This window comes from Hylobates moloch, unplaced genomic scaffold (genome assembly GCF_009828535.3).
Source record: "Hylobates moloch isolate HMO894 unplaced genomic scaffold, HMol_V3 SCAFFOLD_12, whole genome shotgun sequence".
NCBI lineage: Eukaryota > Metazoa > Chordata > Mammalia > Primates > Hylobatidae > Hylobates > Hylobates moloch.
Window position 1 is genome coordinate 60,995,985 of NW_026652287.1, and position 24,692 is coordinate 61,020,676.

At 50.4% G+C, this 24,692-nt stretch overlaps 2 protein-coding genes across 3 annotated transcripts in view; one reads left to right on the forward strand and one right to left on the reverse strand.

The window, feature by feature from the left end:
- The window catches only part of ANKRD27 (ankyrin repeat domain 27), an 80,991-nt gene extending 59,701 nt beyond the window's left edge, over window positions 1–21,290 (reverse strand). For both annotated transcript variants that reach the window (XM_032170365.2, XM_032170366.2), the window contains exons 1-2: window positions 21,181–21,290; window positions 5,088–5,219 (exon numbers count right to left, since the gene is read on the reverse strand). In XM_032170365.2, the coding sequence (XP_032026256.1) occupies window positions 5,088–5,189 (102 nt within the window). In that variant the 5' untranslated portion in view covers window positions 5,190–5,219; window positions 21,181–21,290. The remainder of the gene's footprint in view (window positions 1–5,087; window positions 5,220–21,180) is intronic.
- Window positions 21,291–21,962: 672 nt separating this feature from the next.
- On the forward strand, window positions 21,963–24,426 carry RGS9BP (regulator of G protein signaling 9 binding protein). The gene has a single exon (XM_032170371.2). It carries the CDS (start codon window positions 22,379–22,381, stop codon window positions 23,084–23,086), a length of 708 nt encoding a protein of 235 aa, XP_032026262.1. The 5' UTR covers window positions 21,963–22,378; the 3' UTR covers window positions 23,087–24,426.
- Window positions 24,427–24,692: the final 266 nt, after the last annotated feature.

Sequence of the window (24,692 nt, forward strand, 5' to 3'; positions counted from 1 at the left end):
GTGGCGGGGGAGGGAAGGAGCAGTCAAGCTGCACCCTCAGCTGCCCCACACACACTGCTGCAGGGCCACACAGAGATGAGGCGGCCCAGCAGCTTGGACGCAGGGAGAAGCGTGGTGCAGTTCACTCTGAGGGAGACACTTTTTTTGTTTGTTTGTTTTGTTTGTTTTTTTGAGATGGAGTCTCGTTCTGTTGCCCAGGCTGGAGTGCAGTGGCGTGATCTCAGCTCACTGCAACTTCCGCCTCCCGGGTTCACGCGATTCTCCTGCCTCAGCCTCCCCAGTAGCTGGGATTATAGGCGCCCGCCACCACGCCCGGCTAATTTTTTGTATTTTTAGTAGAGACGGGGTTTCACTATGTTAGCCAGACTGGTCTTGAACTCCTGACCTAGTGATCTGCCTGCCTCGGCCTCCCAAAGTGCTGGGATTACAGGCGTGAGCCACCATGCCTGGCCGAGACATGTTTTTAAGTGATTTCACATTTTTTGGAGCCTGATAAAGGACTCTGATCTCCAGGGCAGACTCAAGGGCAGTCAAACTTGGTACAAGGTTACGACCAGCCTGGGCAACACAGTGAGACCCCATCTTTACCAAAATATTAAAAATGAAATAAAGTTGGTACAATGTCCAAACTTCATGGAAAGACATTTGGTATTCAACTGCTGAGGCCACGGGGATCCCTTAGAGGTGACAGAAAGGATGGCATTTTCCTGGAGACCATCAAGATATTCGACTTTTTCTTTCAATCCATAAACATAGGTAGAGCACAACTGCGGACTGGACAGGTGTGGGTCCATGTCCCTCATCACACGGACAAGAGGGGGCCGGCATGGGCCAGCAAACCTGACCGGTGTGACAGTGACGGCAGCTCCTGCACTCTGCTGATTTCTGCTGAGAAGCTGGCCTCCCTGATTCTTTTCTCTTTTTCTTTTTTTTTAGAGATGGGGTCTCACTATGTTGCCCAGGCTGGAGTGCAGTGGCTACTTAGAGGTGCAATCCCACTACTGATCAGCACGGGAGGTTTTTTTTGTTTTTTGTTTGTTTGTTTGTTTTTTTGAGATAGAGTCTTGCTCTGTCGCCTGGGCTGGAGTGCAGTGGTGCAATCTCGGCTCACTGCAACCTCCGCCTCCAGGATTCAATAGGTTCTCATGCCTCAGCCATCCAAGCAGCTGGGATTACAGGTGCACACCACCACATCTGGCTAATTTGTGTATTTTTAGTAGATATGGGGTTTCACCATGTTGGCCAGGCTGGTCTTGAACTCCTGACCTCAAATGATCCGCCTGCCTTGGCCTCCCAAAGTGCTGGGATGACAGGCATGAGCCACTGCGCCCGGCAAAGCATGGGAGTTTTGACCTGCTCCATTTCCAACATGGCAGTGTTCACCCCTCCTTGGGCAACATGGTGGTCCCCCACTCCTGGGAGGTCACCATATTGATGCCAAACTTAGTGTGGAGATGCAATCAGCATAGCTCACGACATCCCAGAGCTCCTGGGCCAGCGATCCTCCTGCCTCAGCCTCCTGAGTAGCTGGGACTACAGGCCTGCGCCCACATGCCTGGCAACCTCACTGATTCAAGTCCACCAAACAAGGCTGAGGAAGACCAGAGGCTCACTGCTGCCCCATGTGGACCCCAGCAGTTCCTTGTGGATGGCCTGGATCTCAGGAGGAGCTGGACTGAGGGTCTGGGGTTCTGTGGGGGAACCCCAGATGGCACAGCCTAAGAAGAATCTCCATTCTCCGGTGTCCCCGAAAGGAAGGCGATAAGGCAGAAAAGTTCATTCAAAATCCCTGTTTTGCTAAAGTGGGCTTGAGTGGGATCCCATGACTTGCAGCTGAAAAGCACTTAGTTGGCCAGGCATGGTGGCTCATACCTGTAAACCCAGCACTTTGGGAGGCCAAGGCAGGAAGACTGCCTGAGGTCAGGAGTTCAAGGCCAGCCTGGGCAAGAAATTGAGAACCCTGTCTCCACAAAAATTACAAAAGTTAGGCCGGACGCAGTGGCTCACGCCTGCAATTCCAGCACTTTGGGAGGCCGAGGCAGGTGGATCACTTGAGGTCACGAGTTCAAGACAAGCCTGGTCAACATGGTGAAACCCCATCTCTACTAAAAATACAAACATCAGTCAGGCATGGTGGTGGGTGCCTGTAATCCCAGCTACTTGGTAGGCTGAGGCAGGAGAATCGCTTAAACCCGGGAGGCAAAGGTTGCAGCAAGCCCAGATAGAGCCACTATACTCCAGCCTGGGCAACACAGTGAGACTCTGTCTCAAAAAAAAAAAAAAAAACAAAAAAACAAAAAAAGAAAGAAAGAGAAAAGCCCGAAGTGGCAGCCACCGGGCTCAGTAACACCATGCTGGGCAAGATAGAGCTTCCCCAAAGAGCTTCCACAGAAATAACTACGCCAACAGTGTGACACTTCTAAAAAGCTGGATAAAGATATATATGAAAATATGCACTTGTATAGACAGTAGTTTAAAATATCATACAACGAAGACAGGAAGGGAGGAAATATTCCCGCAGTACGGCCAGGCCCTCCTTGATCCATGCCTGCCTTGCGTCCCGTACTTTTCCTCTGCGACACTCACCACCACCGTAATTAGTATGCACTTGCTCAGTGAATGACTATCTCTCGCACTAGAATTTAAGCTCCATGAGGGTAAAGATGGTGATCTAGGGCCGGGCGTGGCAGCTCGCACCTGTAATCCCAGCACTTTGGGAGGCTGAAGCAGGAGGATCACTTGAGGCCAGGAGCTCAAGAACAACCTGGGTAACATAGTGAGACCCCATCTCTACAAAAAATAAAAACCAGCCAGGCGTGGTGGCACATGCTTGTAGTCCCAGCTACTCAGGAGGCTGAGGCAGAAGGACTGCTTGAGTCTAGAGGTTTGAGGCTGCAGTGAGCCATGTTCATGTCACTGTACTCTAGGCAGCCTGGGGGACAGAGCAAGACCCTATCTCAAAAAAAAAAAAAAAAAAAGATAGTGATGTGTGTTTCTGTTTCTTGGTGAATCCTCACCATCAAGCAAAGTGTCTAGTGTACAGCAGCTTTTAATAATTGCGGTGAAATGAAGAGATGACAATGAATGTCTTTGGTGAATTTTATGAGATTTTTATTTGGAAAGAGCTATATTCTCTAATTTTTAAAATAATGAACTTTTTGGCTTCTCAAATCTAAAGTAAGAAGATTGTGGTGAAGAAATATGCATCACAAAACTAATCATAAAAACTGGAAAAGATGTCAAGAAACCTAGCTTCTCTTTGGGAGACGGAGGCAGGCGGATCACTTGAGGCCAGGAGTTCAAGACCAGCCAGGACAACATGGTGAAACCCCGTCCCTACTAAAAATACAAAAATTAGGCCGGGTGTGGTAGCTCACACCTGTAATCCCGCACGTTGGGGGGCCGAGGCGGGTGGATCACGAGGTCAAGAGATCAAGACCATCCTGGCCAACATGGTGAAACCCCATCTCCACTAAAAATACAAAAATTAGTTGGATGTGGTGGCACACGCCTGTAGTCCCAGCTACTCGGGAGACTGAGGCAGGAAAATCGCTTGAACCTGGGAGGCAGAGGTTGCAGTGAGCCGAGATCGCGCCACTGCACTCTAGCCTGGGTGACACAGCAAGGCTCCATCTCAAAAAAAGAAAAAAAATTAGCCGGGCATGGTGGCTTGTGCCTGTAATCCCAGCTACTCAGGAGGCTGAGGCAAATCGCTTGAACCCGGGAGGCAGAGGTTGCAAAGAGTCAAGATCGCACCACTGCACTCCAGCCTGAGCAACAGAGTGAGATTCTGTCTCAAAAAAAAAAAAGGAAACCCGGTTTCTGATGGCAGAGCTTGGCCTGCGCAAAATGAAAGTCAAGTCCAGGCCAGGCACGGTGGCTCATGCCTGTAATCCCAGCACTTTGGGAGGCCAACGTGGGCGGATCACCTGAGGTCGGGAGTTTGAGACCAGCCTGGCCAACATGGGTGAAACTCCATCTCTAGTAAAAACACAAAAATTAGCTGGGTGTGGTTGCACACACCTGCAATCCCAGCTACTTGGGAGGCCAAGGCAGGAGAATCGCTTGAACCTGGGAGGCAGAGGTTGCTGTGAGCTGAGATCATGCCACCACACTCCAGCCTGGGTGACAGAGCAAGACTCTGTCTCAAAAAAATTAATAAATAAAAATAAAAATAAATGAAAGTCAATTCTGGCGTCCCTGAGAGGCCGCTGAGAACCTGAAGCCACACTCAGCTAACCTGACTTCTCCTTCAGTTCAAACCCTCAGGCACCTCACATACCTAAGTGAAGTTGCCCCACGGGATAAGAGAAGTGGACATCCATTTGAGAGAGTAGGGGACAACAGACAAAAAGAAGGAAGACTCCTCAAGCAGAGGTCACAGACGACACAAATGCACCCAGGATACTGTGTCCCCCAGTGCTGTCCAAGTAGGATGCCCGCCAAGTTCACTGACCTGAGAACTGGAAAGACCCACAACGTGGAGCCCGCCCTCCGTCCAGGCAGATGCCCCCACCGTGACAGGCGACAGCGTCTCCTGCCTGCTTTTCATTCCTGTTACCTGGCTGCCCCTGAAGGCTTCTGACGTTTTGGCCTCTACCAGAAAAGTTCTTTCATCATGGTATTTCCCTTTGGAAAAGCCTTTCAAAGCAGTGTATGAATTCGTTTACTCGGTCCCTTATTCTATGAGGGTGAGCACCCACCTCCCAGACAGACCAGGACTCATGAGGCCCCAGGGAGCACAACTCATTTTAGCCCTGGAGAAGCCTCCATAGGCAAGAGAGAAACAAGAGAGCACTGCAGCGTGAGACCAAGTGTCACTGGGGGTGCTCCACGAAAGGGCACAGTTAGCCACAGGCAGGGGCCAGGAGTTCAGAGAAAGTATTACAGCCTGGACTGCAGTCCCAGGAGGCTTCCTGGAAGGAGCGGCTCACGGGGGCCCCCCGCTGCTCACTCACAGACCAAGCACACTGCTGGGAGCTTGCTAAGCTGGGTTTATAACGAACTCCCTCCAAACTGAGCTTTAGTCTACCACGTGTCTGGAACCATTCATGCCTCAGGACAATCCTGAGGCTCAGTGCACTTACAATGCCATGGATTTGGGCCACTTTGCTGCATAAGTCGGGGCGCCACTTTTGCAGAGCCAGATAGAAAGGATTTTTCAGGAGGTCTTCATCATACAGAGCCATATGGACTTCAGATGGGTCAGAGCAAATCTCCTGCAATAAAGGAGGGAAAAGCAGTGAATGGCCATTTTCCAGTTTATGTAACACACGAAAGTCTGCATCTGATGCACCTAGCATTTTCTTTTTTTTTTTTTAGACAGAGTCTCACTCTGTCGCCCAGGCTGGAGCGCAGCTTAGCCTCAGGAGTAGCTGGGACTACAGGCGCCCATCACCACACCCGCTAATTTTTGTATTTTTAGTAAAGACAGGGTTTTGCCATGTTGGCCAGGCTGGTCTTGAACTCCTGACCAGCAGGTGATCTGCCCACCTGGGCCTCCCAAAGTGCTGGGATTACAGGCGTGAGCTGTCACACCCGACCTGCATCTGGCAATTTCTAAAGAGTATCCTCCAAATAAAAAAGGATTCATGACATGCAATTTTCTTCTCCCACAGACTTACTCCACCAGGAAATCTCAAATATAACCCACCAATTCCAAGATGACCCGTTTATTGGCTAATGTATAAATTATGTTCAGAAAATCTTGTTAAACTCCAAGTCTTGGCTAAAGTATAAATGGCTATTTTTAGAACATCCTACATGACCAAAATTATGACATTCTCAAGATACTCATGTATTTTTAATGAAATATTTTAGCACATGGAAAAGTACTGAGTAATAATGCAAACCTAGCACCAGAATTAAGGAATCATCACATTTTGCTATGTTTGCCTCAGATTTTCTTTTAAGAAATAAAGTGGAAGCCAGGTGTGGTGGTTCATGCCTGTCATCCCAGCACTTTGGGAGCCTGAGGCAGGAGAATCCCATGAGCCCAGGAGTTCAAGACCAGTCTGGGCAATACAGCAAAACTCTCATCTCTACAAAAATAAACAATTATTTGGGTATGGTGGCATGTGCCTGTAGTCCCAGCCACTCGGGAGGCTAAGGCAGGAGGATCCGCTTGAGACCAGGAGTTGGAGACCAGCCTGGACGATATAGCAAAACACTATCTCCCCAAAAACTAAAATAATAAAATAATAAAATTTCTGTTAGTCTGTGCTATGGTCTAAATGTTTATGTCCCCGGAAAACGCATATGTTAAAATACTAACCCGATAGGTGGGGCCTTTGGGGGTGATTAGGTTACAAAGGCAGAGCCTTCATGAATGAGATCAGTGCCTTTCATGAATGAGATCAGTGCCCTTATGCAGCCAGGCACAGTGGCTCATGCCTGTAATCCCAGCACTTTGGGAGGCCAAGTCAGGCGTATCACCTGAGGTCAGGAGTTCAAGAACAGCCTGGTCAACATGGTGAAACCCCGTCTCTACTAAAAATACAAAAATTAGCTGGGCGTGGTGGCACATGCCTGTAGTCCCAGCTACTTGGGAGGCTGAGGCAGGAGAATCACTTGAACTCAGGAGGCAGAGGTTGCAGTGAGCTGAGATCACACCACCACACTCCAGCCTGGGCAACAGAGCGAGACTCCGTCTCAAAAAAAAGAAAAAGAAAGAGGCCTGGGAGAGCTCCTTTGCTCCTCTGGCCACGTGAGGTTACAGAAAACAGACAGCTGTCTATAACGCAGGCCCTCCCCAGACATCCACCTGCAGGATCTTCACCTTGTACTTCCCAGCCTCCAGAACTGTGAGAAACACATTTCTGTCATTTTCAAGCCTTCTGTTACAGCAGCCTGCATGGGCTGAGATAGTCTATGAGTATAAAGTCATATCCCACTGTTTTTAATTTTCATTGGTTCATTAATTAAATGAATTTCTTTCTGTTATGTAAATTGCCTGATCATGTCTTTTGCTCACTTTCCTGCTGGGTTGTTGGCCTTTTTCTTAGGATTTACAGTTCTTTACACATCTGTATACTAAAGTTGTAAATATCAACTCCCAGGCTGGCTATAATCACAGCACCTGGGGAGGATGAGGTAGGAGGATCACTTGAGGTCAAGAGGTCAAGACCAGCCTGGGCAACATAGCGAGACCCCATCTCTACAAAAAAAGTTTTAAAAATTAGCCATGTGTGGTGGTGCATGCCTATAGTCCCAGCTACTAAGGAGGCTGGGGCAGGAGAATCACTTGAGCCCAGGAGGTTAAGGCCACTATGAGCCATGATCACACCACTGCACTCCACCCTGTGTGATGGAGCAAGATGCTGTCTAAAAAAAAAAAATATATATATATATATATATACACACACACACACACACACTCCCACATATACTCATACCATCTCCTAGTCTGTAACTCACTTTTTCATTTTGTCAAATGGGTGTGTTCAGAAATAGAACTTTGCATGTTATTTATTTTGAGACAGGGTTTCACACTGTCGCCCAGGCTAGAGCTGGAGTCCAGTGGCATGATTGTAGCTCACCGTAACCTTGAACTCCTGGGCTCAAGAGATCTGCCACCTCCCACTTCAGCCTCCAGAGCAGCTGGGACTGCAGGCATGCACCACCACACCCAGCCTTTTTTTTATTTTTTACTTTTTGTAGAGATGAGATTTTGCTGTGTTGCCCATGCTGAACTTGAACTCCTGGCCTGATTCAATCCTCCCACCTCAGCCTCCCAAAACGCTGGGATTACGGGCATGAGTCACTGTGCCTGGCCAGAAGTTTTGACGTGAATGGACAGTCATCCTTCAGTATACTTGGGGGATTGGTTCTGGGACTCTCTTGTATACCCAAGTCCACACATACTCAAATCCCATGGTGGGCCCTGTGGAACTCACATGTCTGTGTCAGCTCTCCATATACAGAAATTTGTATCCTGTGAATATGGTATTTTCAACCTGAATTTGGTTGAAAAAAACACATGTAAGTGGACCCACACCGTTCAAACCCGTATTGTTCAAGGATCAACAATAATTGGATTTGCCACTCTTTGCTTTTAAGGTCAGTGCTTTTTGAGTCTTAGGAAATCTGTAATTGGCTTGTCTATCCTCTGGCAAGTCTCTTTGCAAAGTGACTTCACTATTCCCCCATCAGAAGATAGAGTAGGCCAGGCACGGTGGCTCACGCCTATAATCCCAGCACTTTGGAAGGCCGAGGCAGGCAGATCACTTGAGGTCAGGAGTTCGAGATCAGCCTGACCAGTATGGCAAAATCCCATCTCTACAAAAATACAAAAATTAGCGGGGCGTGGTGGCATGTGCCTGTTATCCCAGCTACCTGGGAGGCTGAGGCAAAGAATCGCTTGAACTCAGGAGGCAGAGGTTGCAGTGACCCCAGATCCTGCCACTGCACTCCAACTTGGGCAAAAGAGAAAGACTCAGTCTCCCAAAAAAAAAAAAAAAAAGAGCAAGTAGACTCATTTCCGCAGCCCCTGAATCAGAGCCAGCCCTATGACTTGCTTCAACCAACAGGCAGAATCGATGCTGTACAATTTGTGAGTGTCAGCTTCAAGAGGTCTTACAGGGGCTGGGCACAATGGCTCACTCCTGTAATCCCAGCACTTTGGGAGGCCAAGGCAGGAGGATCACTTCAGGCCATGAGTTCGAGACCAGCCTGGGCAAAATAGCAAGAACTTGTCTCTACAAATAATAAAATACAAAAATTATCCAGGTGTGCTGGCACATGCCTGTAGTCCCAACTACTCAGGAGGCTGAGATGGGAGGATCGCTTGAGCCCAGGAGTTTGAGGCCACAATGAACTATGATTGAAACACTGCACTCCAGCCTAGGCAACAGAGTGAGACCCTGTCTCTTTAAAAAACAAAAAAAAAGGCGAGGCACAATGGCTCATGCCTCTAATCTCAACACTTTGGGAGGCCTAGGTGGGTGGATCACTTGAAGTCAGGAATTTGAGACCAGCCTGGACAACATGGTAAAACCCCATCTCTACTAAAATACAAAAATTAGCCGGGCGTGATGGCATGTGCCTGTAATCCCAGCTATTGGGGAGGCTGAGGCAGGAGAATCACTTGAACCCAGGAGGCAGAGGTTGCAGTGAGCCGAGATCACGCCACTTCACTCCAGCCTGGGTGACAGAGTGAGATTCTGTCTCAAAAACAAAACAAAACAAAAAGTCTTAGTACCTTCAAGAAATAAGAAAAGTAAATGTATATACATACATACACACTTATAAAAGGCCTTGCGGATTCCATTCTCATTCTCTTGGTACCCCAAGATCCCAATGCTATGAAGAAGCCCACATGCTGAAAGGCCATGGGGGAAGAGCGAGGCCTAGGTGGCCCAGCGAGCACAGCCAAACCACCAGCAGAATACAACCCCCTGAGGGAGCCCAGCTGAGACCAGCAGAGGAACCACCCACCCAACTCACACAATGTAGGAAGTAATAAATTGTGGCAGTTTGAAGTCACTACATTTTGGGCGGGTTTGTTACACAGCAAAGGCTACCTGAAACCACGTCCTTTCCAATTTCAAAGCCATAAAGATAGTCCTTATGATTTCTAAAAAGATTAAAGTTTTCTATTTTTAGGTCTTCAATCCATCTGGATTTTTGTACATGCTATAAATCGAGTGTCTAATTATATTTCTCCATATAGTAAGCCAATTGTCCTATCATCATTTTTTTAATATTCTATCCATTTCACACTGGTTGATAATGCTACGGTTGTCATACTCCAAGATCCCATATATGTTTAGCCTGTTTCCAGGCTCTACTCTGTTTCAAGGGTCTCACTGTCACTTGTGAAAAATACAATTATGTATATATTACATAGAAATACACAATGTCATTTTAAATTTTCTAGTAGCACATTAAAAAAGAAATATGGTGCAATTAATTTTAATAATATATTTTAATATATCCAAAATATGATATTTTCAACATGTGACCATTATTTATTTTGTTTTTTAGAGACGGGGTCTTGCTATGTTGCCCAGAACAGGGTGCAGTGGCTATTCACAGGCACGATCTCGGCTCACCACAGCCCTGAACTCCCAGCCTCAAGCAATCCTCCCATTTCAGCCTCCCAAGTAGTTGGGACCACAGGTATATGTCACCGCACTTGACTTGATCATTATTTAAAAGTTATTGGCTGGGCACAGTGGCTCACACCTGTAATCCCAGCACTCTGGGAGGCTGAGGTGAGTGGATCACCTGAGGTCAGGAGTTCAAGACCCTGGCCAACATCATGAAACCCTGTCTCTACAAAAATACAAAAATTAGCCACGTATGATGGCGGGTGACCGTAATCCCAGCTACTTGGGTGGCTGAGGCAGGAGAATTTCTTGAACCCAGGAGGCAGTGGTTGCAGTGAGCCGAGATTGTGCCATTGCACTCCAGCCTGGGTAACAGAGCAAGACTCCATCCCCAAATAATAATAATAATAAAAAGTTCTTCATGATGGCCGGGCACAGTGGCTCATGCCTGTAATCCCACCACTTTGGAAGGTCAAAGCAGGTGGACTGCTTGAGTCCACGAGTTCGAGACCAGCCTGGGCAACATGGTGAAACCCCATCTTTACAAAATACAAAAATTAGCCAGGCTACTCAGGAGGCTGAGGTAGGAGAATCGCTTGCGCCCAGGAGGCAGAGACTCCAGTGAGCTAAGATCGCACCACGGCACAGCAGCCTGGGCGACAGAGACTCTGTCTCAAAAAAAAAAACAAAAAAAAAAAAAAACAAAAAACTATTATAATGATATATTTTACATTTTTTTTTATTCCTAAGTCTTTAAAATCTAGTGTGCATTTTACATTTACAGCACTTCTCAATTCATACTAGCCACATTTCATGTGCTCAATAGCCACTAGCAGCTATTACACTGGACAGGGCTTACATGACTACAGCCTCATAATAAGCCTTACTAACTCACAGAGAAAGGCTTCCCTCCCACTTGTTCTCCAAAGGTTATTCCTTGTCCTTTACAATATCAAATGAATCAGAATCAGCTTGTCAATTACATGAAAAATCCTATTGGGATTTTTATTGGACCTGCACTAAATTCATGAATTTTTTTTTTTTTTTTGAGACAGTCTCGCTCTCTCACCCACACTAAAGTGCAGTGGCATGATCTCAGCTCACTGCAACCTTTGCCTCCCGGGTTCAAGCAATTCTCCTGCCTCAGCCTCCCAAGTAGCTGGGATTACAGGCACCCGCCACCACGCCAGGCTAATTTTTTTTTTTTTTTTGAGACAGTCTTGCTCTGTCACCCAGGCTGGAGTGCAGTGGCATCTCGGCTCACAGCAAACTCCACCTCCAGGGTTCACGCCATTCATTCTCCTGCCTCAGCCTCCCGAGTAGCTGGGACTACAGGCGCCTGCCACCACGCCCGGCTAATTTTTTGTATTTTTAGTAGAGATGGGGTTTCGCTGTGTTAGCCAGGATGGTCTCGATCTCCTGACCTTGTGATCCGCCCACCTCGGCCTCCCAAAGTGCTGGGATTACAGGTGTGAGCCACCGCGCCCAGCCTAATTTTTGTATTTTTAGTAGAGACGAGGTTTCACCATGTTGGCCAGGCTGCTCTTGAACTACTGACCTTAGGTGATCCTCCTGCCTCGGCCTCGCAAAGTGCTGGGATTACAGGCATGAGCCACCATGCCCAGCCTGCAGTTTTGTTTTTTTTTTTTCCCGAGACAGAGGTCTTGCTCTGCTACCCAGGCTGGAGTACAGTGGCACAATCTTGGCTCACTGAAACCTCTGCTTCCCAGGTTCAAGCAATTCTCGTGCCTCAGCCTCCCAAGTAGCTCGGACTACAGACGCATGCCACAACACCAGCTAACTTTTTGTGTGTATTTTTTGGTAGAGACGGGGTTTCACCATGTTGGCCAGGCTGGTCTTGAACTCCTGGCTTCAAGTGATCTTCCTGCCTCGGCCTCCCAAAGTGTTGGGATTACAGGCGTGAGCCACCACACTCAGCCCTATAATTATGAATTTTATCATCCACATATATGGTATATCTTTCCATGAATGTCTTCTTTGATGTCCTCCAACTTTTCCATAAGGATCATATATGACTTTTATTAGACTATTTATATATTCTGTATAGACTTTGCTACTGTTGTGAAAGGGGTTACTAAAATTAGATTGCTTATTATAGGTAAGGTTCTAAAAGCAAAATCCAAATGGACTTACATCAGAGTCACGCTGTACAGATAAAGTAAGAATCAGTATGGAACACACCTACCACTACCATCAGAACTAGGACTTCTGAAGCCAGAGTAGACCCTTCCATGATTCATGACTGAAAGGTCTGTGAACAGCCAAAAGAAGATTACAGGTCAGTGTTCAACTCACTTTAGGAATAAGCTGTTTGAAGGATGTTGCTGTCTGCAGACTGCTCCATGCTGCTAACTAATGTGAACCAGTGCTTTGCGTGTTTCATGAAACATTCTACAGCTGCTCCTCATCATCCCTGGTCTGCTCCTCTGAGCCAATGAGCTCTCAGAGGGGGTGCCTACAAAATGGGCACAGAAAAGGAAATCAGATTTCTTTTTTTTTTTTTTTGAGACAGAGTCTCACTCTGTTGCCCAGGCTGGAGTGCAGTGGTGCAATCTTGGCTCACTGCAACCTCCACCCCTGTGATCAAGCAATTCTCCTGCTGCCTCAGCCTCCCTTGTAGCTGGGATTACAGGTGTGCACTACTACTCCTGGCTAATTTTTTTATTTTTAGTAGAGACAGGGTTTCACCATGATGGCCATGCTGGTCTCAAACCCCTGACCTCAAGTGATCCACCCACCTCGGCCTCCCAAAGTGCTAGGATTACAGGTGTGAGCCACTGCGCCCGGCCAGGAGATCAGATTTCTAACCATGTCATCCCACTTCTCTGAGCCTCCACCTGGGCCTGCGCCACAGAGAATGGTAATACCTGTCTGCAGGATTCTTATGAGGGTCATTTACATGCCACCTTCACTATCTGTGACATGCAGTACTGCATATCAACGTAGCACCAGTTACTGCAAGCTCACATGGGACCTTTGTGAGAATTAGAAACAGGCACCCGACTTCCCAGGGGACGCAGCCCTGTGCAAGGGCACCAGGCTAGTGAGCAGCTCCTAGGCCACATGCTGCACAGCCCCTGCTGCTGGGCAGTGAACAAGCTGCCCACAATGTGAGCACAATTTTTCCAACAATGACACATAATGGCTCTCTTGCTAGTGTTTGACATTTTCCTTCAATAACTTATTGTCTTTATAAAAATATTTTCTTTTCTGTTTTATTTTTGTTTACTTCTGTAGAAATGGAGTCTCGCTGTGTTGCCCAGGGTGGTCTTGAACTCCTGGCTCAACAGGCATATGCCACCATCCTTGGTCTAAAATTTATTTTAAAAAGAAATCTTATTACTACTTTAAATAGAAAAACAGTATCACTTCCAACGAAGAGAAGATCATCTTAAAGTTAAAAATTATAAAGGTAATTACTGTTATTTAAAACCTCATAATCCCAGCACTTTGGGAGGCCAAGGTGAGCGGATCCAGCCTGGCCAACGTGGTGAAACCCCATCTCTATTAAAAATACAAAAATTAGTCGGGTGTGGTGGCACACACTTGTAATCTCAGCTACTCAGGAGGCTGAAGCAGGAGAATTGCTTGAATCCAGGAGGTGGAGGTTGCTGTAAGCCGAGATCATGCCATTGCACTCCAACCTGGGCGACAAGAGTGAAACTCTGTCTCAAAAAAAAAAAAAAAAAAAAAAAAACCTCATTAGATGCTAAGCTTGAGCCTGGGGCCTTCTCTCTTCGTTAAAATGAGAAAATCAGCAACTATTAAAAAAGCGTAAAGTGAATTTATCCTTGATACAATTAAATGAATGAAATATGAAATAGGAGCTACTCTCTCACTATGTAACAGGGATCCAGAATACCTCCTTGGGAAAACACTATGCATACATAACTGCATGATGAATTCTATTCCTTGGGACTAATGGTAAAAATAGCCACGATCTGGGAGAGTCTTTGTCCCAGGCACTGTGATAACTTCCATACATCCTCATCTTTACTTACTTACCTTCATTTATTTATGAGCTGGGGGTCTCACTCTATTGACCAGGCTGGAGTAGAGTGACACAGTCATAGCTCACCGAACCCTCAAACTCCTGGCCTTAAGTAATCCTCCCACCTTGGCCTCCTAAAGTGCCACAATTACAGGCATGAGCCACCTGGCCTAGCCTAAGTTTTTTGTTTTGTTTTGTTTTTGGTAGAAACAGGGTCTCACTATGTTGCCCAGGCTGGTCTCAAACTCCTGACCTCAAGTGATTCTCCTGCCCTGGCCTCACAATGTGCTGGGATTACAAGGCACGAGCCACTGTACCCAGTCTTCATCCTTTTTTTTTTTTTTTTCCAGATGGGTCTTGCTCTATTACTCATGCTGGAGTACACTGGTACAATCACAGCTCACTACAGCCTTGACCTCCCAGACTGAAGTGATCCTCCTGCCTCAGCCTCCCAAGCAGTTGGGACCACAGGCATGAGCCACCATGCCTAGCTAATTTTTTTTTTTAATTCTTTGTAGAGATGGGGTCTCACTAAGTTACTTAAGCAATCCTCCTGTCTCGGACTCCAAGGTGCTGAGATTACAGGCATGAGCCACCGTGCCCAGCTAATTTTTTTATTTTCAGTACAGATGGGGTCTCGCTATGTTGCCCAAGTGATCCTCCTGCCTCAGCTCCCCCAAAGTGCTGGGATTATAAGTGTGAGCCACTGCACCCAGCCCTCATCCTATTTTAATGCTCACAATAACTCTAGGCAAGTAGGAATCAATAGCCTGTGTCACAGATGAAGAAACTGAGATTCAGCTGGCTGACTCAAGGCTAAATAAGAGCCATTCATTCATTCATTCATTTAGTAGAGATGTCTCGCTATGTGGCCCAGGCTGTTCTCAAACTCCTGGCCTCAAGTAATCCTCCCGCCTCAGCCTCTCACAGTGCTGGGATTACAAGCGTGAGCAACCATGCCCAGCCTAAGAGTCATACGTTATTTCAACAGATAGAAAAGTCCACAAGACAGACAGCCACACAGGCCCCTCACCTAATTCCCCAGGTCCAGCCAGAACTGTCTTGGCTGCAGGTGCCCTGGGTTCTGCTTGAAAAAGGCCTGTGAGCTCCCGGCCAGTCCTCCTAGGGAGAAGAGACTAGCATAAAAATGGTCGCATATAATCCCTGCCTGGGCCCCAGGGGTGCCTCTGCAACAACTCAGCTATTTGAATCGTTAAATTCACTTATTACTGGAGCCCAGATAATCCTTTTATGAGTCTCCACCACAATGAGATAATGCAATTTTGCTGGGACAGAGTCACAAGAAAACAAAACTCTTTCTAGTTCCTGACATAGTTGGTTCTATGTGGCACACTGCAAAAGTAAAGATGCTCTGGATGAAAGCCATGTGAGAAACAGGATGCAATATGGTCAGACTTAAGCTGGGAAAAGACGCTCCTTCTGCTTCAGAAAAGATGCTGGAGGAACACCAATACTTCTACCCCCCAAGATGAGACAACAAGGATGGGCTTCCACGGACGAACTAAAAACAGAGCTGGGAGGTAAGGAGGTAAGGACCAGAGACAGAAGAAAACAGCAGTAGTCAGGCACGGTGGCTCACACCTATAATCCGAACACTTTGGGAGGCCAAGGCAGTGGATCACCTAAGGTCAGGAGTTCAAGACCATCGTGGCCAAAATGGTGAAACCCCATCTCTGCTAAAAATACAAAAATTAGCTGGGTGTGGACATGGGCACCTGTAGTCCCAGCTACTTGGAGGCTGAGGCAGAAGAATTGCTTGAACCCGAGAAGTGGAGGTTGCAGCGAGCCGAGATGGCGCCACTGCACTCCAGCCTGGGTGACAGGCTGAGACCCCGTCACGAAAAAAAAAGAAAGAAAATGAAAGAAAACAGCAGGGAAGGGGATGAAGTAGAGGATGCGAAAGTAATAAGACTCCAAGCAGAGGCCAGAAAGGGGCAGAACAGCAAGAAAAGGGAAGGCCACTGAGTGCCACATCAAAACATGCAGGTCACATGCAAGAACTGTGTAAACACACCATGCCCTTAACAAGCACTGCTGCGCGGACAGGGCCTGCTCTTATCTAGCCCCAAGTCATCTGCTTTATCTTGGACCTCAGTCTTCTTGGTCACTAAAGACTGAACCCTCTGTCCAGGAGTGGGGATTCAAAGAGCTCTGTCCTTTCATCCATGCCGTCACGTGAAAAAAAAAGAAGAAAAAGGACCTCTGTCCAACACTCTTCACAACCTTTCTGTCCTAGTGTTAAAAATAAGTAACATGAAGGGTGCAGTGGCTCACGCCTGTAATCCCAGCACTTTGGGAGGCCGAGGCGGGTGGATCACCTGAGGTCAGGAGTTTGAGACCAGCCTGGCCAACATGGCAAAACCCTGTCTCTACTAAAAATACAAAAATTAGCCGGGCATGGTGGCAAAGCCCTGTAATCTCAGGTACTCAGGAAGCTGAAGCATTAAGAATCACTTCAACCCAGGAGGCTGAGGTTGCAGTGAGCCGAGATCATGACACTGCATTCCAGCCTGGACAACAGAGGGAGACTCTGTCTCAATAAAAAATTAAAAATTAAAAAAAGGGCCGGGCGCAGTGGCTAACACCTGTAATCCCAGCACTTTGGAAGGCCGAGGCGGACTGATCACTTGAGATGGAGTTCGAGACCAGCCTGGCCAACATGGTGAAACTCTATCTCTACTAAAAATACAAAAATTAGCCAGGCATGGGCGCCTATAATCCCAGCTACTAAGGAGGCTGAGGCAGAAGAATCACTTGAACCTGAGAGTCGGAGGTTGCAGTGAGCCAAGATTACACCATTGCACTCCAGTCTGTGTGACAGAGTGAGACTCCATTTCAAAAAAAAGACAAAAAAAAAAAAAAAAATCTGTAATATGCCAGGTGCAGTGGCTTACATCTGTAATCTCAGCACTTTGGGAGGCGGAGGCTGACAGATGATTGAGCCCAAGAGTTCAAGACCAGTCTGAGCAACAAAGTGAGACCCTGTCTCTACAGGAAAATCAAAAAATTATCTATGGGTATGGTGGCACACACCCAGCCAGGGGAGGCTGAGGCCGGAGGATCACGTGAGCCCAAGAAGTCAAGGCTGCAATGAGTTATGACTGCACCACTGCACTCTAGCCTAGGCGACAGAGCAAGACCCTGTCTCAAAAAAACCAAAAAAAAAACAAAAAAAAGAGGCCGGGTGCGGTGGCTCACGCTTGTAATCCCAGCACTTTGGGAGGCTGAGGCGGGCGGATCACGAGGTCAGGAGATCAAGACCACGGTGAAACTCCGTCTCTACTAAAAGTGGCGGGCTCCAACTGGAGGTGAGGCAGGAGAAGGCTGAACCGGGAGCGAGCCGATTGGCTGCCGAAAAAAAAAGTAATAATCTCATACGATCTGGTGCTTAATGCCAGAGTTGAATTCTTACATTAGGGTAAATGCTTAAAAAAACAGTTTTATACCCTGTCAAGTTTACCTGCAATAATTAGTTTGCTAGCTAGGCACAGTGGCTCACCTGTAATCCCAGCATTTTGGGAGGCCGAGGCGGATGGATCACTTGAGGTCAGGAGTTTGAGACCAGCCTGGCCAACATGGTAAAACCCTGTCTCCACTAAAAATACAATTAGCTGGTTGTGGTGGCCCACGCCTATAATCCCAGCTACTTGGGAGGCTGAGGCACGAGAATCTCTTGAACCTGGGAGGTGGAGGTTGCAGTGAGCCGAGATCGGGCCACCGCACTCCAGCCTGGGCAACAGAGTGAGACCCTGTCTCAAAAACAAAACAAAAAAAGAATTAGCTTGCCATTTTAAAATAACATGCAAAGAAAGTGGACTTTTTCTTGTAAAACTGGAAAGATAAGTGAATCTTCTTATAAAACTTCTTTTAAAAAATTCCATCCCTGCCTGGGGTCAAATGATGGGAAAATGTGCAGAAAATCCAGTTGAGTTAGCTGGAGATACCAAATACCCCTAAATGTGAGTTATCTGCAGTTATTCTATGAACAGGAGAGCCATGTGAGGCCTCAAACTAGTATTTCAGGCAGCAGTATGCACACTCGTGGTTTTGTGGTCTTCAACCGTTCTGCTAGCCCAGATAAGTCTGGGTGGTCAAGAACCCGTCTGGTGACAGCATGCAGCCCAGCTCAGCAGAATTCAGCATGGGGAATTCAGCCTCCTTAGAGATGCACTCCCTGCTGAAATCTCACTGCGATGGCTGTTCCCGCCCTTCCGGGGCTCTGACCAAACACTCTGACCAGGAACACTTCCCAACAGATGAGCAGTATTCTCCATTTGGTCTAATTTATGATTCAGAAGGAAAAGGTGAAAAACGAAAACTTTCTATTCACCTATTTTTCATACCAATGGAAGCAATGTGGTGATGTAATATATGCTGTTACAGTCACTTGTGTCCTCCTGACCTATAACATTTAGAGATCCTGTCCATATTCTTCTCAAAGCTTCTCATTAAAGCACCCAGCCCTGCGTCTAGTTCCCTGCAGAGATGGAGTAACTGCTCACCCACTCGAACAAAATGATAGTGGGGCATTAAGAGGAAGCCCCAGCTCCCAGGGAGAGGTCATCTCTCACAAGAGCTGGAACTCCACTGTCCATATCCAGGGTAGGTGAGGGGCTAGCCCCAGGTCACAGCCCAGCAAGTGCAAAGGCAAAAAGCCCAAAACAATCAGGATGCTCAGTGCCAGCCCAACACAGTGACAGCTGGAATGCGCAGGGTTAGAGAGAAGCCAGGACCGGAACCAGGGCGGGACCATGCAGGGAGCAGGAAAGTCTGCAAGAGCGCAACAGCCCCTCCGAATGCCACTGCATCACCCTGTTCCCGGACCACAGGGAGAAGAACCACCATGCACCCTCCACCAGTATCTTGGGCAGACGGGCAGGAGCTCTAGGGCCACTTCTCAGTGTTCCTCAGATGGAGAATCAACCTCAGGACCAATCAAGTCTGGATCCTTCTGGACTGAATCCTTTCTAGGATTGGTACTGATCATGACGTGGTCACATTCCTCCACTCCTCTGTGAGAGCATGGAGTCATTGGACACCAGCCTAATGCTGGCAAATGACAGACAGGAAGAGCCCCAGCAGGGCAGATGCCACAGAAACCCTAACCGGGACACAGAAACATCACTAAGACCCAGCAGCTGCCTTGGTGAGGGAGACACAGTCTAACAGTCACAAAGAGGCACAACGGAGACCCTAACCCCCGGCCCTCCGCAGACATCTCTGCCTGCCCTCCCAGGGAAGCTGCCGGCCAAGATTATTTCAAGTCACCAGGCAAGGCTGGGTGTAAGTTGGGAATGTAAGCCTATCCAACGTCAGAGCCCCAGGTGCATTCCTGTCCCTATGGCTGGTCAGGAGAAGTCTCTGCTCCTGCTCCCATCCTGCATCCCCTCCTTCCAAGGCCTATGGGCTGTGCCTCCTGGATCTGCTCCCTGGATTTCACTCACACCCGTCCACCAGCAACACAACAAAGTGATCTTTCCAAAGCAGAGCTCTGCAGGATTCCTCAAAGGCTTCCCCTCCACTCCCCACCAGGTGAGCCCTCAACTTCTCTGCTAGGTGCTCAGGACCTGGCACATCTGGCCTCTGGCCACCTTTGCAGCTTCCTCACCCTCTGCTGTCTGCAAAGCTCCCCCAGAAGGGAAAGAGGATTTTTCCCTCTTTCCACCCATTGTCCTGAAAACTACTGTTCCCCTGGGAACGACCCTATGTAGCGTGTGGGTGGCTGTGAACCCCCCTTCCACACAACGGTCAAGGCCAGGAGTACCCAAGCCCTGGCAGCAAACACCCAGCCTACTGCTCACCCAGTTAAAGGATGGACCCCTAGGTGACAGCAAGCCCCAGGGCTCAGTGCACCGGACCCTCAGGCCACCTCAACACCAGACCTCATGCCAGGCTGATCTCGAAACGATAATAGCTACTGCTCAGCAAAACGTGGTGGCTAGTGCCTGTAACCCCAACACCTTGGGAGGCCAAGACAAGAGCATGGCTTGAGTCCAGGAGTTCAAGACCAGCCTAGGCAATCTGCTCGACTCCATCTCTACAAAAAAAAAATGTAAAAATTAGCCGTGCATAGTGGCATGCGCCTGTAGTCCCAGCTACTACAGAGGCTGAGGTGAAAGGATTGCTTGAGTCCAGGAGTTTGAGGCTGCAATGAGCTATGATGGCATCACTGCACTCCAGACTGGCCAACAGAGCCAGACCCTGTCTCAAAAAGAAAAAAAAACGAAAAGAAAGAAAAGAAAAAAAATATCCACTGCTCTACTCTTCGGCCAGTGGAAAGAGTGCATTTTTAAATCAAAATAGGGGCCTCTATCCATGAAACCCATCAACTTGTAAAATCCGAGCTCTCTGTAGCCTCACAGTCCCTCCAGCGCTGCCAGCAGCCCCTCGTGCCCTGCATGCTCTAAATCCTCTGCGAAGACCCGTCCCTTGCTGCCTAGCCCAGCACAGGCCGCGAGTGCCCACGTCCCCTGCACCTCGTGGCTCGTGCGCTCCTGGGCAGTCCATTTTCAACCAAAAGACGGAACAAACTCAGAATCCGGAACATCTGTCGGTGCTTAAGAGTTTTCCTTTAACAATCTTTACCTGTGGGGACGCAGAGACCGCGCCCCGCGAGAGGCCGGCAGCCAGGGATTCCCCGCTCCGCGCCCTCATCACCCCCCGGAAACCACAACCGCTGCGCGCGCGGCTCGGACCCCCACCCGCCGCCTCCCCTCCAGCAGCCCCTAGGCCGCCGGGAAACCGCGCGGGGCGCCCCGCGCCCCGCCAAGTCCGAACCCCCGGACCCGGGACCCCGGCCACACCCGCCGGTGTCGACGCAGCGGGGCTCGGAGGGCGCATTCTCCGCGCCGACCGCTTCCTCTCCTCCAGACCCGAGGGGCGGAGTGGGCAGGGCGCGCCGGCTGCGGACCGGGCACCCACCTGAGGACGCAGGGATTAGGGCGGCGCGGGGCCACCTGGCGGACCCGGGAGCGGACTGCGGAGAGCAGGGAGCCCCTCCCCCCTCACTCTCCGGGCCCCGCCCGGCCGCCGCGCCCAGAGGCGCAGCCATCCTGCGGGAGGGGAGGCGCGGGAGGAGGCCACCGCGAGGACACTTACTTAAAAGGCTACATCGCTTCATTCCCAGCCCATCCTGGGCGGCGGCGGAACCTTCCTCGTCCGCTGCTGGGACCTCGATGCCCACCACCCTCGCGCGGCGATCTGGCCCTACAGCCCACCCCTTACTCCGCCGTGGGGCGGAGCCGCGCCACAGCTAACCGAATGAAAAACCGACGTTTCCCAGAGTGACGTGAGCACAGAGCAATCATGGAGCCCAGCCCAGCCGGGGGCGGGGCTCAGGCGGCTCCCTACGCTTCCTGCTCCAGCTGGCCCCGCCCCTGGCCCGCAACTGCGCGTGCCCAGAACGTGAGGAGCGGGGCTGCGAGTCGGGCTGACACTTAGAGGTGGGGTCAGCGCTCGGAAGCATGGACCAGCGTGAGCGCGACACGGCAGGGACACCCGACCCCAGCAGCGCCCAGCCCCTCGGATTGCCAGTCACTGCTCGCTTTGGGGCACGGAGGTGCCCAGTCCTGCGGGGCACCCCACGTCCTGTCGCCGACAGGGTCCGGGAGTCAGTATAGCTGGGTTCTAGTCCCATCACTGGCAAAAACTCCGCGGGAGCCTGGCCCGATTTTTCCCTGGGCCTTAGTTTCCCCATCCGTAAAACAGAACGGGTTGGATCTCCCGAGCGCTAACATTCCAGAACTCGGATGGGGTGAAGGGGAGGGAGGGAGGGATGGGCGACCCACACGTGACCTCCTCGCGTGGAGCCCCGCCTACCACTGATCCAGGAGGTGGCAGCTCCGGCCGGGACGGGCGCGGTGGGCGGGTCCTAGGAAACCCTACCCGGCCGCCCTTGGCAGCGCCTAAGGCGGAGCGCGCGGCTCCGCAGCCTGCTCGCCCCGAAGTTGGCATCCACGGAGGATGGGGACCGCACCCTCAGCTTCGCAGGGAGCCACCGTGGAGGCCAGGGCGGCGCAGAGACACGGCGTGTGACTCGGAGTGCGCCTGGGGAGGATGGACGAGGGAGCGGGAGACCGCTAACGGGGCTCCCTCTCCGCGCCCCGTCGGCAGAAGCGCACGTCGAGGGTCCCGGGCGGGCTCCGCGGACGTTGGCGGCAGCGCCGAGCGAGTCACGGACCATGAGGAGCGTTCGTGCCGCGCGGCCCAAGGCCGGGATGGGGGCTAGCCACGTCCTGCCGCGCTGAGGGGGAGGCTAACGGGCGCGGGCTGCCGGGCCCAGCCGGAGCGCACCGCGATGGCGAGGGAGGAGTGCAAAGCGCTGCTGGACGGGCTCAACAAGACGACTGCGTGCTACCACCACCTGGTGCTGACCGTCGGCGGCTCGGCGGACTCGCAGAACCTGCGGCAAGAGCTGCAAAAGACGCGCCAGAAGGCTCAGGAGCTGGCGGTGTCCACCTGCGCCCGGCTGACTGCCGTGCTGCGCGACCGGGGCCTGGCCGCCGACGAGCGCGCCGAGTTCGAGCGGCTCTGGGTGGCCTTCTCGGGCTGTCTGGACCTGCTGGAAGCGGACATGCGACGCGCGCTGGAGCTGGGCGCTGCGTTCCCGCTGCACGCGCCGCTGCGGCCGCTGGTGCGCACAGGTGTGGCTGGTGCCTCCTCCGGCGTGGCGGCGCGCGCGCTGAGCACCCGCAGCCTGCGGCTCGAGGCGGAGGGCGACTTCGACGTCGCGGACCTGCGGGAGCTGGAGCGCGAGGTCCTTCAGGTGGGCGAGATGATCGACAACATGGAGATGAAGGTCAACGTGCCCCGCTGGACCGTGCAAGCCCGGCAGGCGGCGGGCGCCGAGCTCCTGCCCACGGTCAGCGCCGGCCCCTCGTCGGTGGTGTCCGTGGAGGAGCGCGGGGGGGGTTGCGACCCCAGGAAGGCCCTGGCCGCCATCCTTTTCGGCGCTGTGCTGCTGGCGGCTGTGGCCCTAGCCGTGTGCGTGGCGAAGCTGAGTTGACGGACACCCGACGGCCGCCTGCTGCAGCCGCTCCCTCCCCGGAGAAAAGACTCGGGATGGGTGTGGGGTCTGGCCTGCGCAAGGGGAGTGGTCCTAAAACCCCGTGTGTGCATGGGTACACGCGCGTTTCCAGTGCACATCTGCCTGGGCAGGACACGGTTTCCTCTTGCTGGCCCGGGAGGAGTTAACTTTGCGCCGGCCGTCAGGGCATTACCGCTAACGTCTGCAGGAGCTTTATTCCCTATTAATAGAAAACCGTCACAGTGACCCCAGATCCCTCCGAGTTAATGAGTTAACACATGTGCTGTTGGGGCGTCTTTACAGGGAGTCCGAGTTCGGTGCCCACCCCTGCCAGCGTCGCCCCCTCTCCGCGTGGGACAGTTTGAAAAGGTGGGTGGGGTGGATTGAAGTTTGGAGAGGGGCGCTGTTTGGTTCTATGTGGTTGGTCTGTTTCCTGGACAAGAAAAATTGCAGTCAAATGTCAGCAGCTTTTATTACCTTCATCTTTCAGGGCCTAAATTTAGGAGAGTGTCCTGAGAGCAGTTCACACAAAGGGCTTTCTCTAAGACGCGCTACAGCGCTTCCTAACAGAGTTTATCCATTCGTCCCCAAGAGCAGCTAGAAGAGATTTGAGGTCATGACCTCCCACTGCCACTCAGGGGCTGACCCTGTTTAGGAAACCAAAGGGGGTGGATTGAACCCTCTCACGGACTTGGATCCAGTGCGCACACTTGCCTGCGGAAAAGGGCTCTCCCCAGCCACCCAGAGATGGGGGTAAGAGGAAGAGTGGAGGCTTGGGGTAGGGCCACCTGGTGTTTAAACAGGCACTTTCTCCTTCTCTGGGGCTTATTTTTGTTCAGAACTAGACCAGAGTGTTTGAACCTCCTTTGCAGGAGAGCTGGGAATCCTCTTTAGAGCACTTAATCCTATTTATCCCCTGGAATGTGCGTGCTGGCCAGTAGGAGGGCTGGCTTTGGCAGCTCCCTGGACCCCCACGCTACCCGCCCCTCCGGGGTAATGTGGCATTACTGGCCCACAGAGGTTTTGAGCCAATCAGCTCTGAGACTGGGTTAGAATGTAACAGCTTTAACTTGGGATTTAAGAAGCTTTTTAAGAAGCTTTTAAAAAGTAATAATCCTCTGAAAGAAAAATGACGTAACCACAGCGTGTACTATGAAAGCTGTTATTTTAATAAAGAATGCTGGGCCATGAACTCCTGCCTGCCAATGAGTCAAACATAATATCTTTACATAGATACTTAGATTACCAAATATACATTGCATCTACTTCTGAAGTTGATAGTCCTTCCCCCCCACCCTTTTTTTCTTTTTTGAGACAGGGTCTCCCTCTGTCACCCAGGCTGGAGTGCAATGGTGTGATTGTGGCTCACTGCAGCCTCCAAATCTTGGGCTCAAGCTATCCTCCTACCTCAGCCTCCTGAGTAGCTGGAACTACAGGTGTGTGCCACCACACCTGTCTAATGTTTTTTAAGACAGTTTATTTATTTATTTTTATTTTTCTTTAGATATAGGATCTTGCAGTGTCACCCAGGCTGGAGTGCAGTGGCACAATCAGCAAACCACAGCCTTGAATTCCTGGGCTCAAG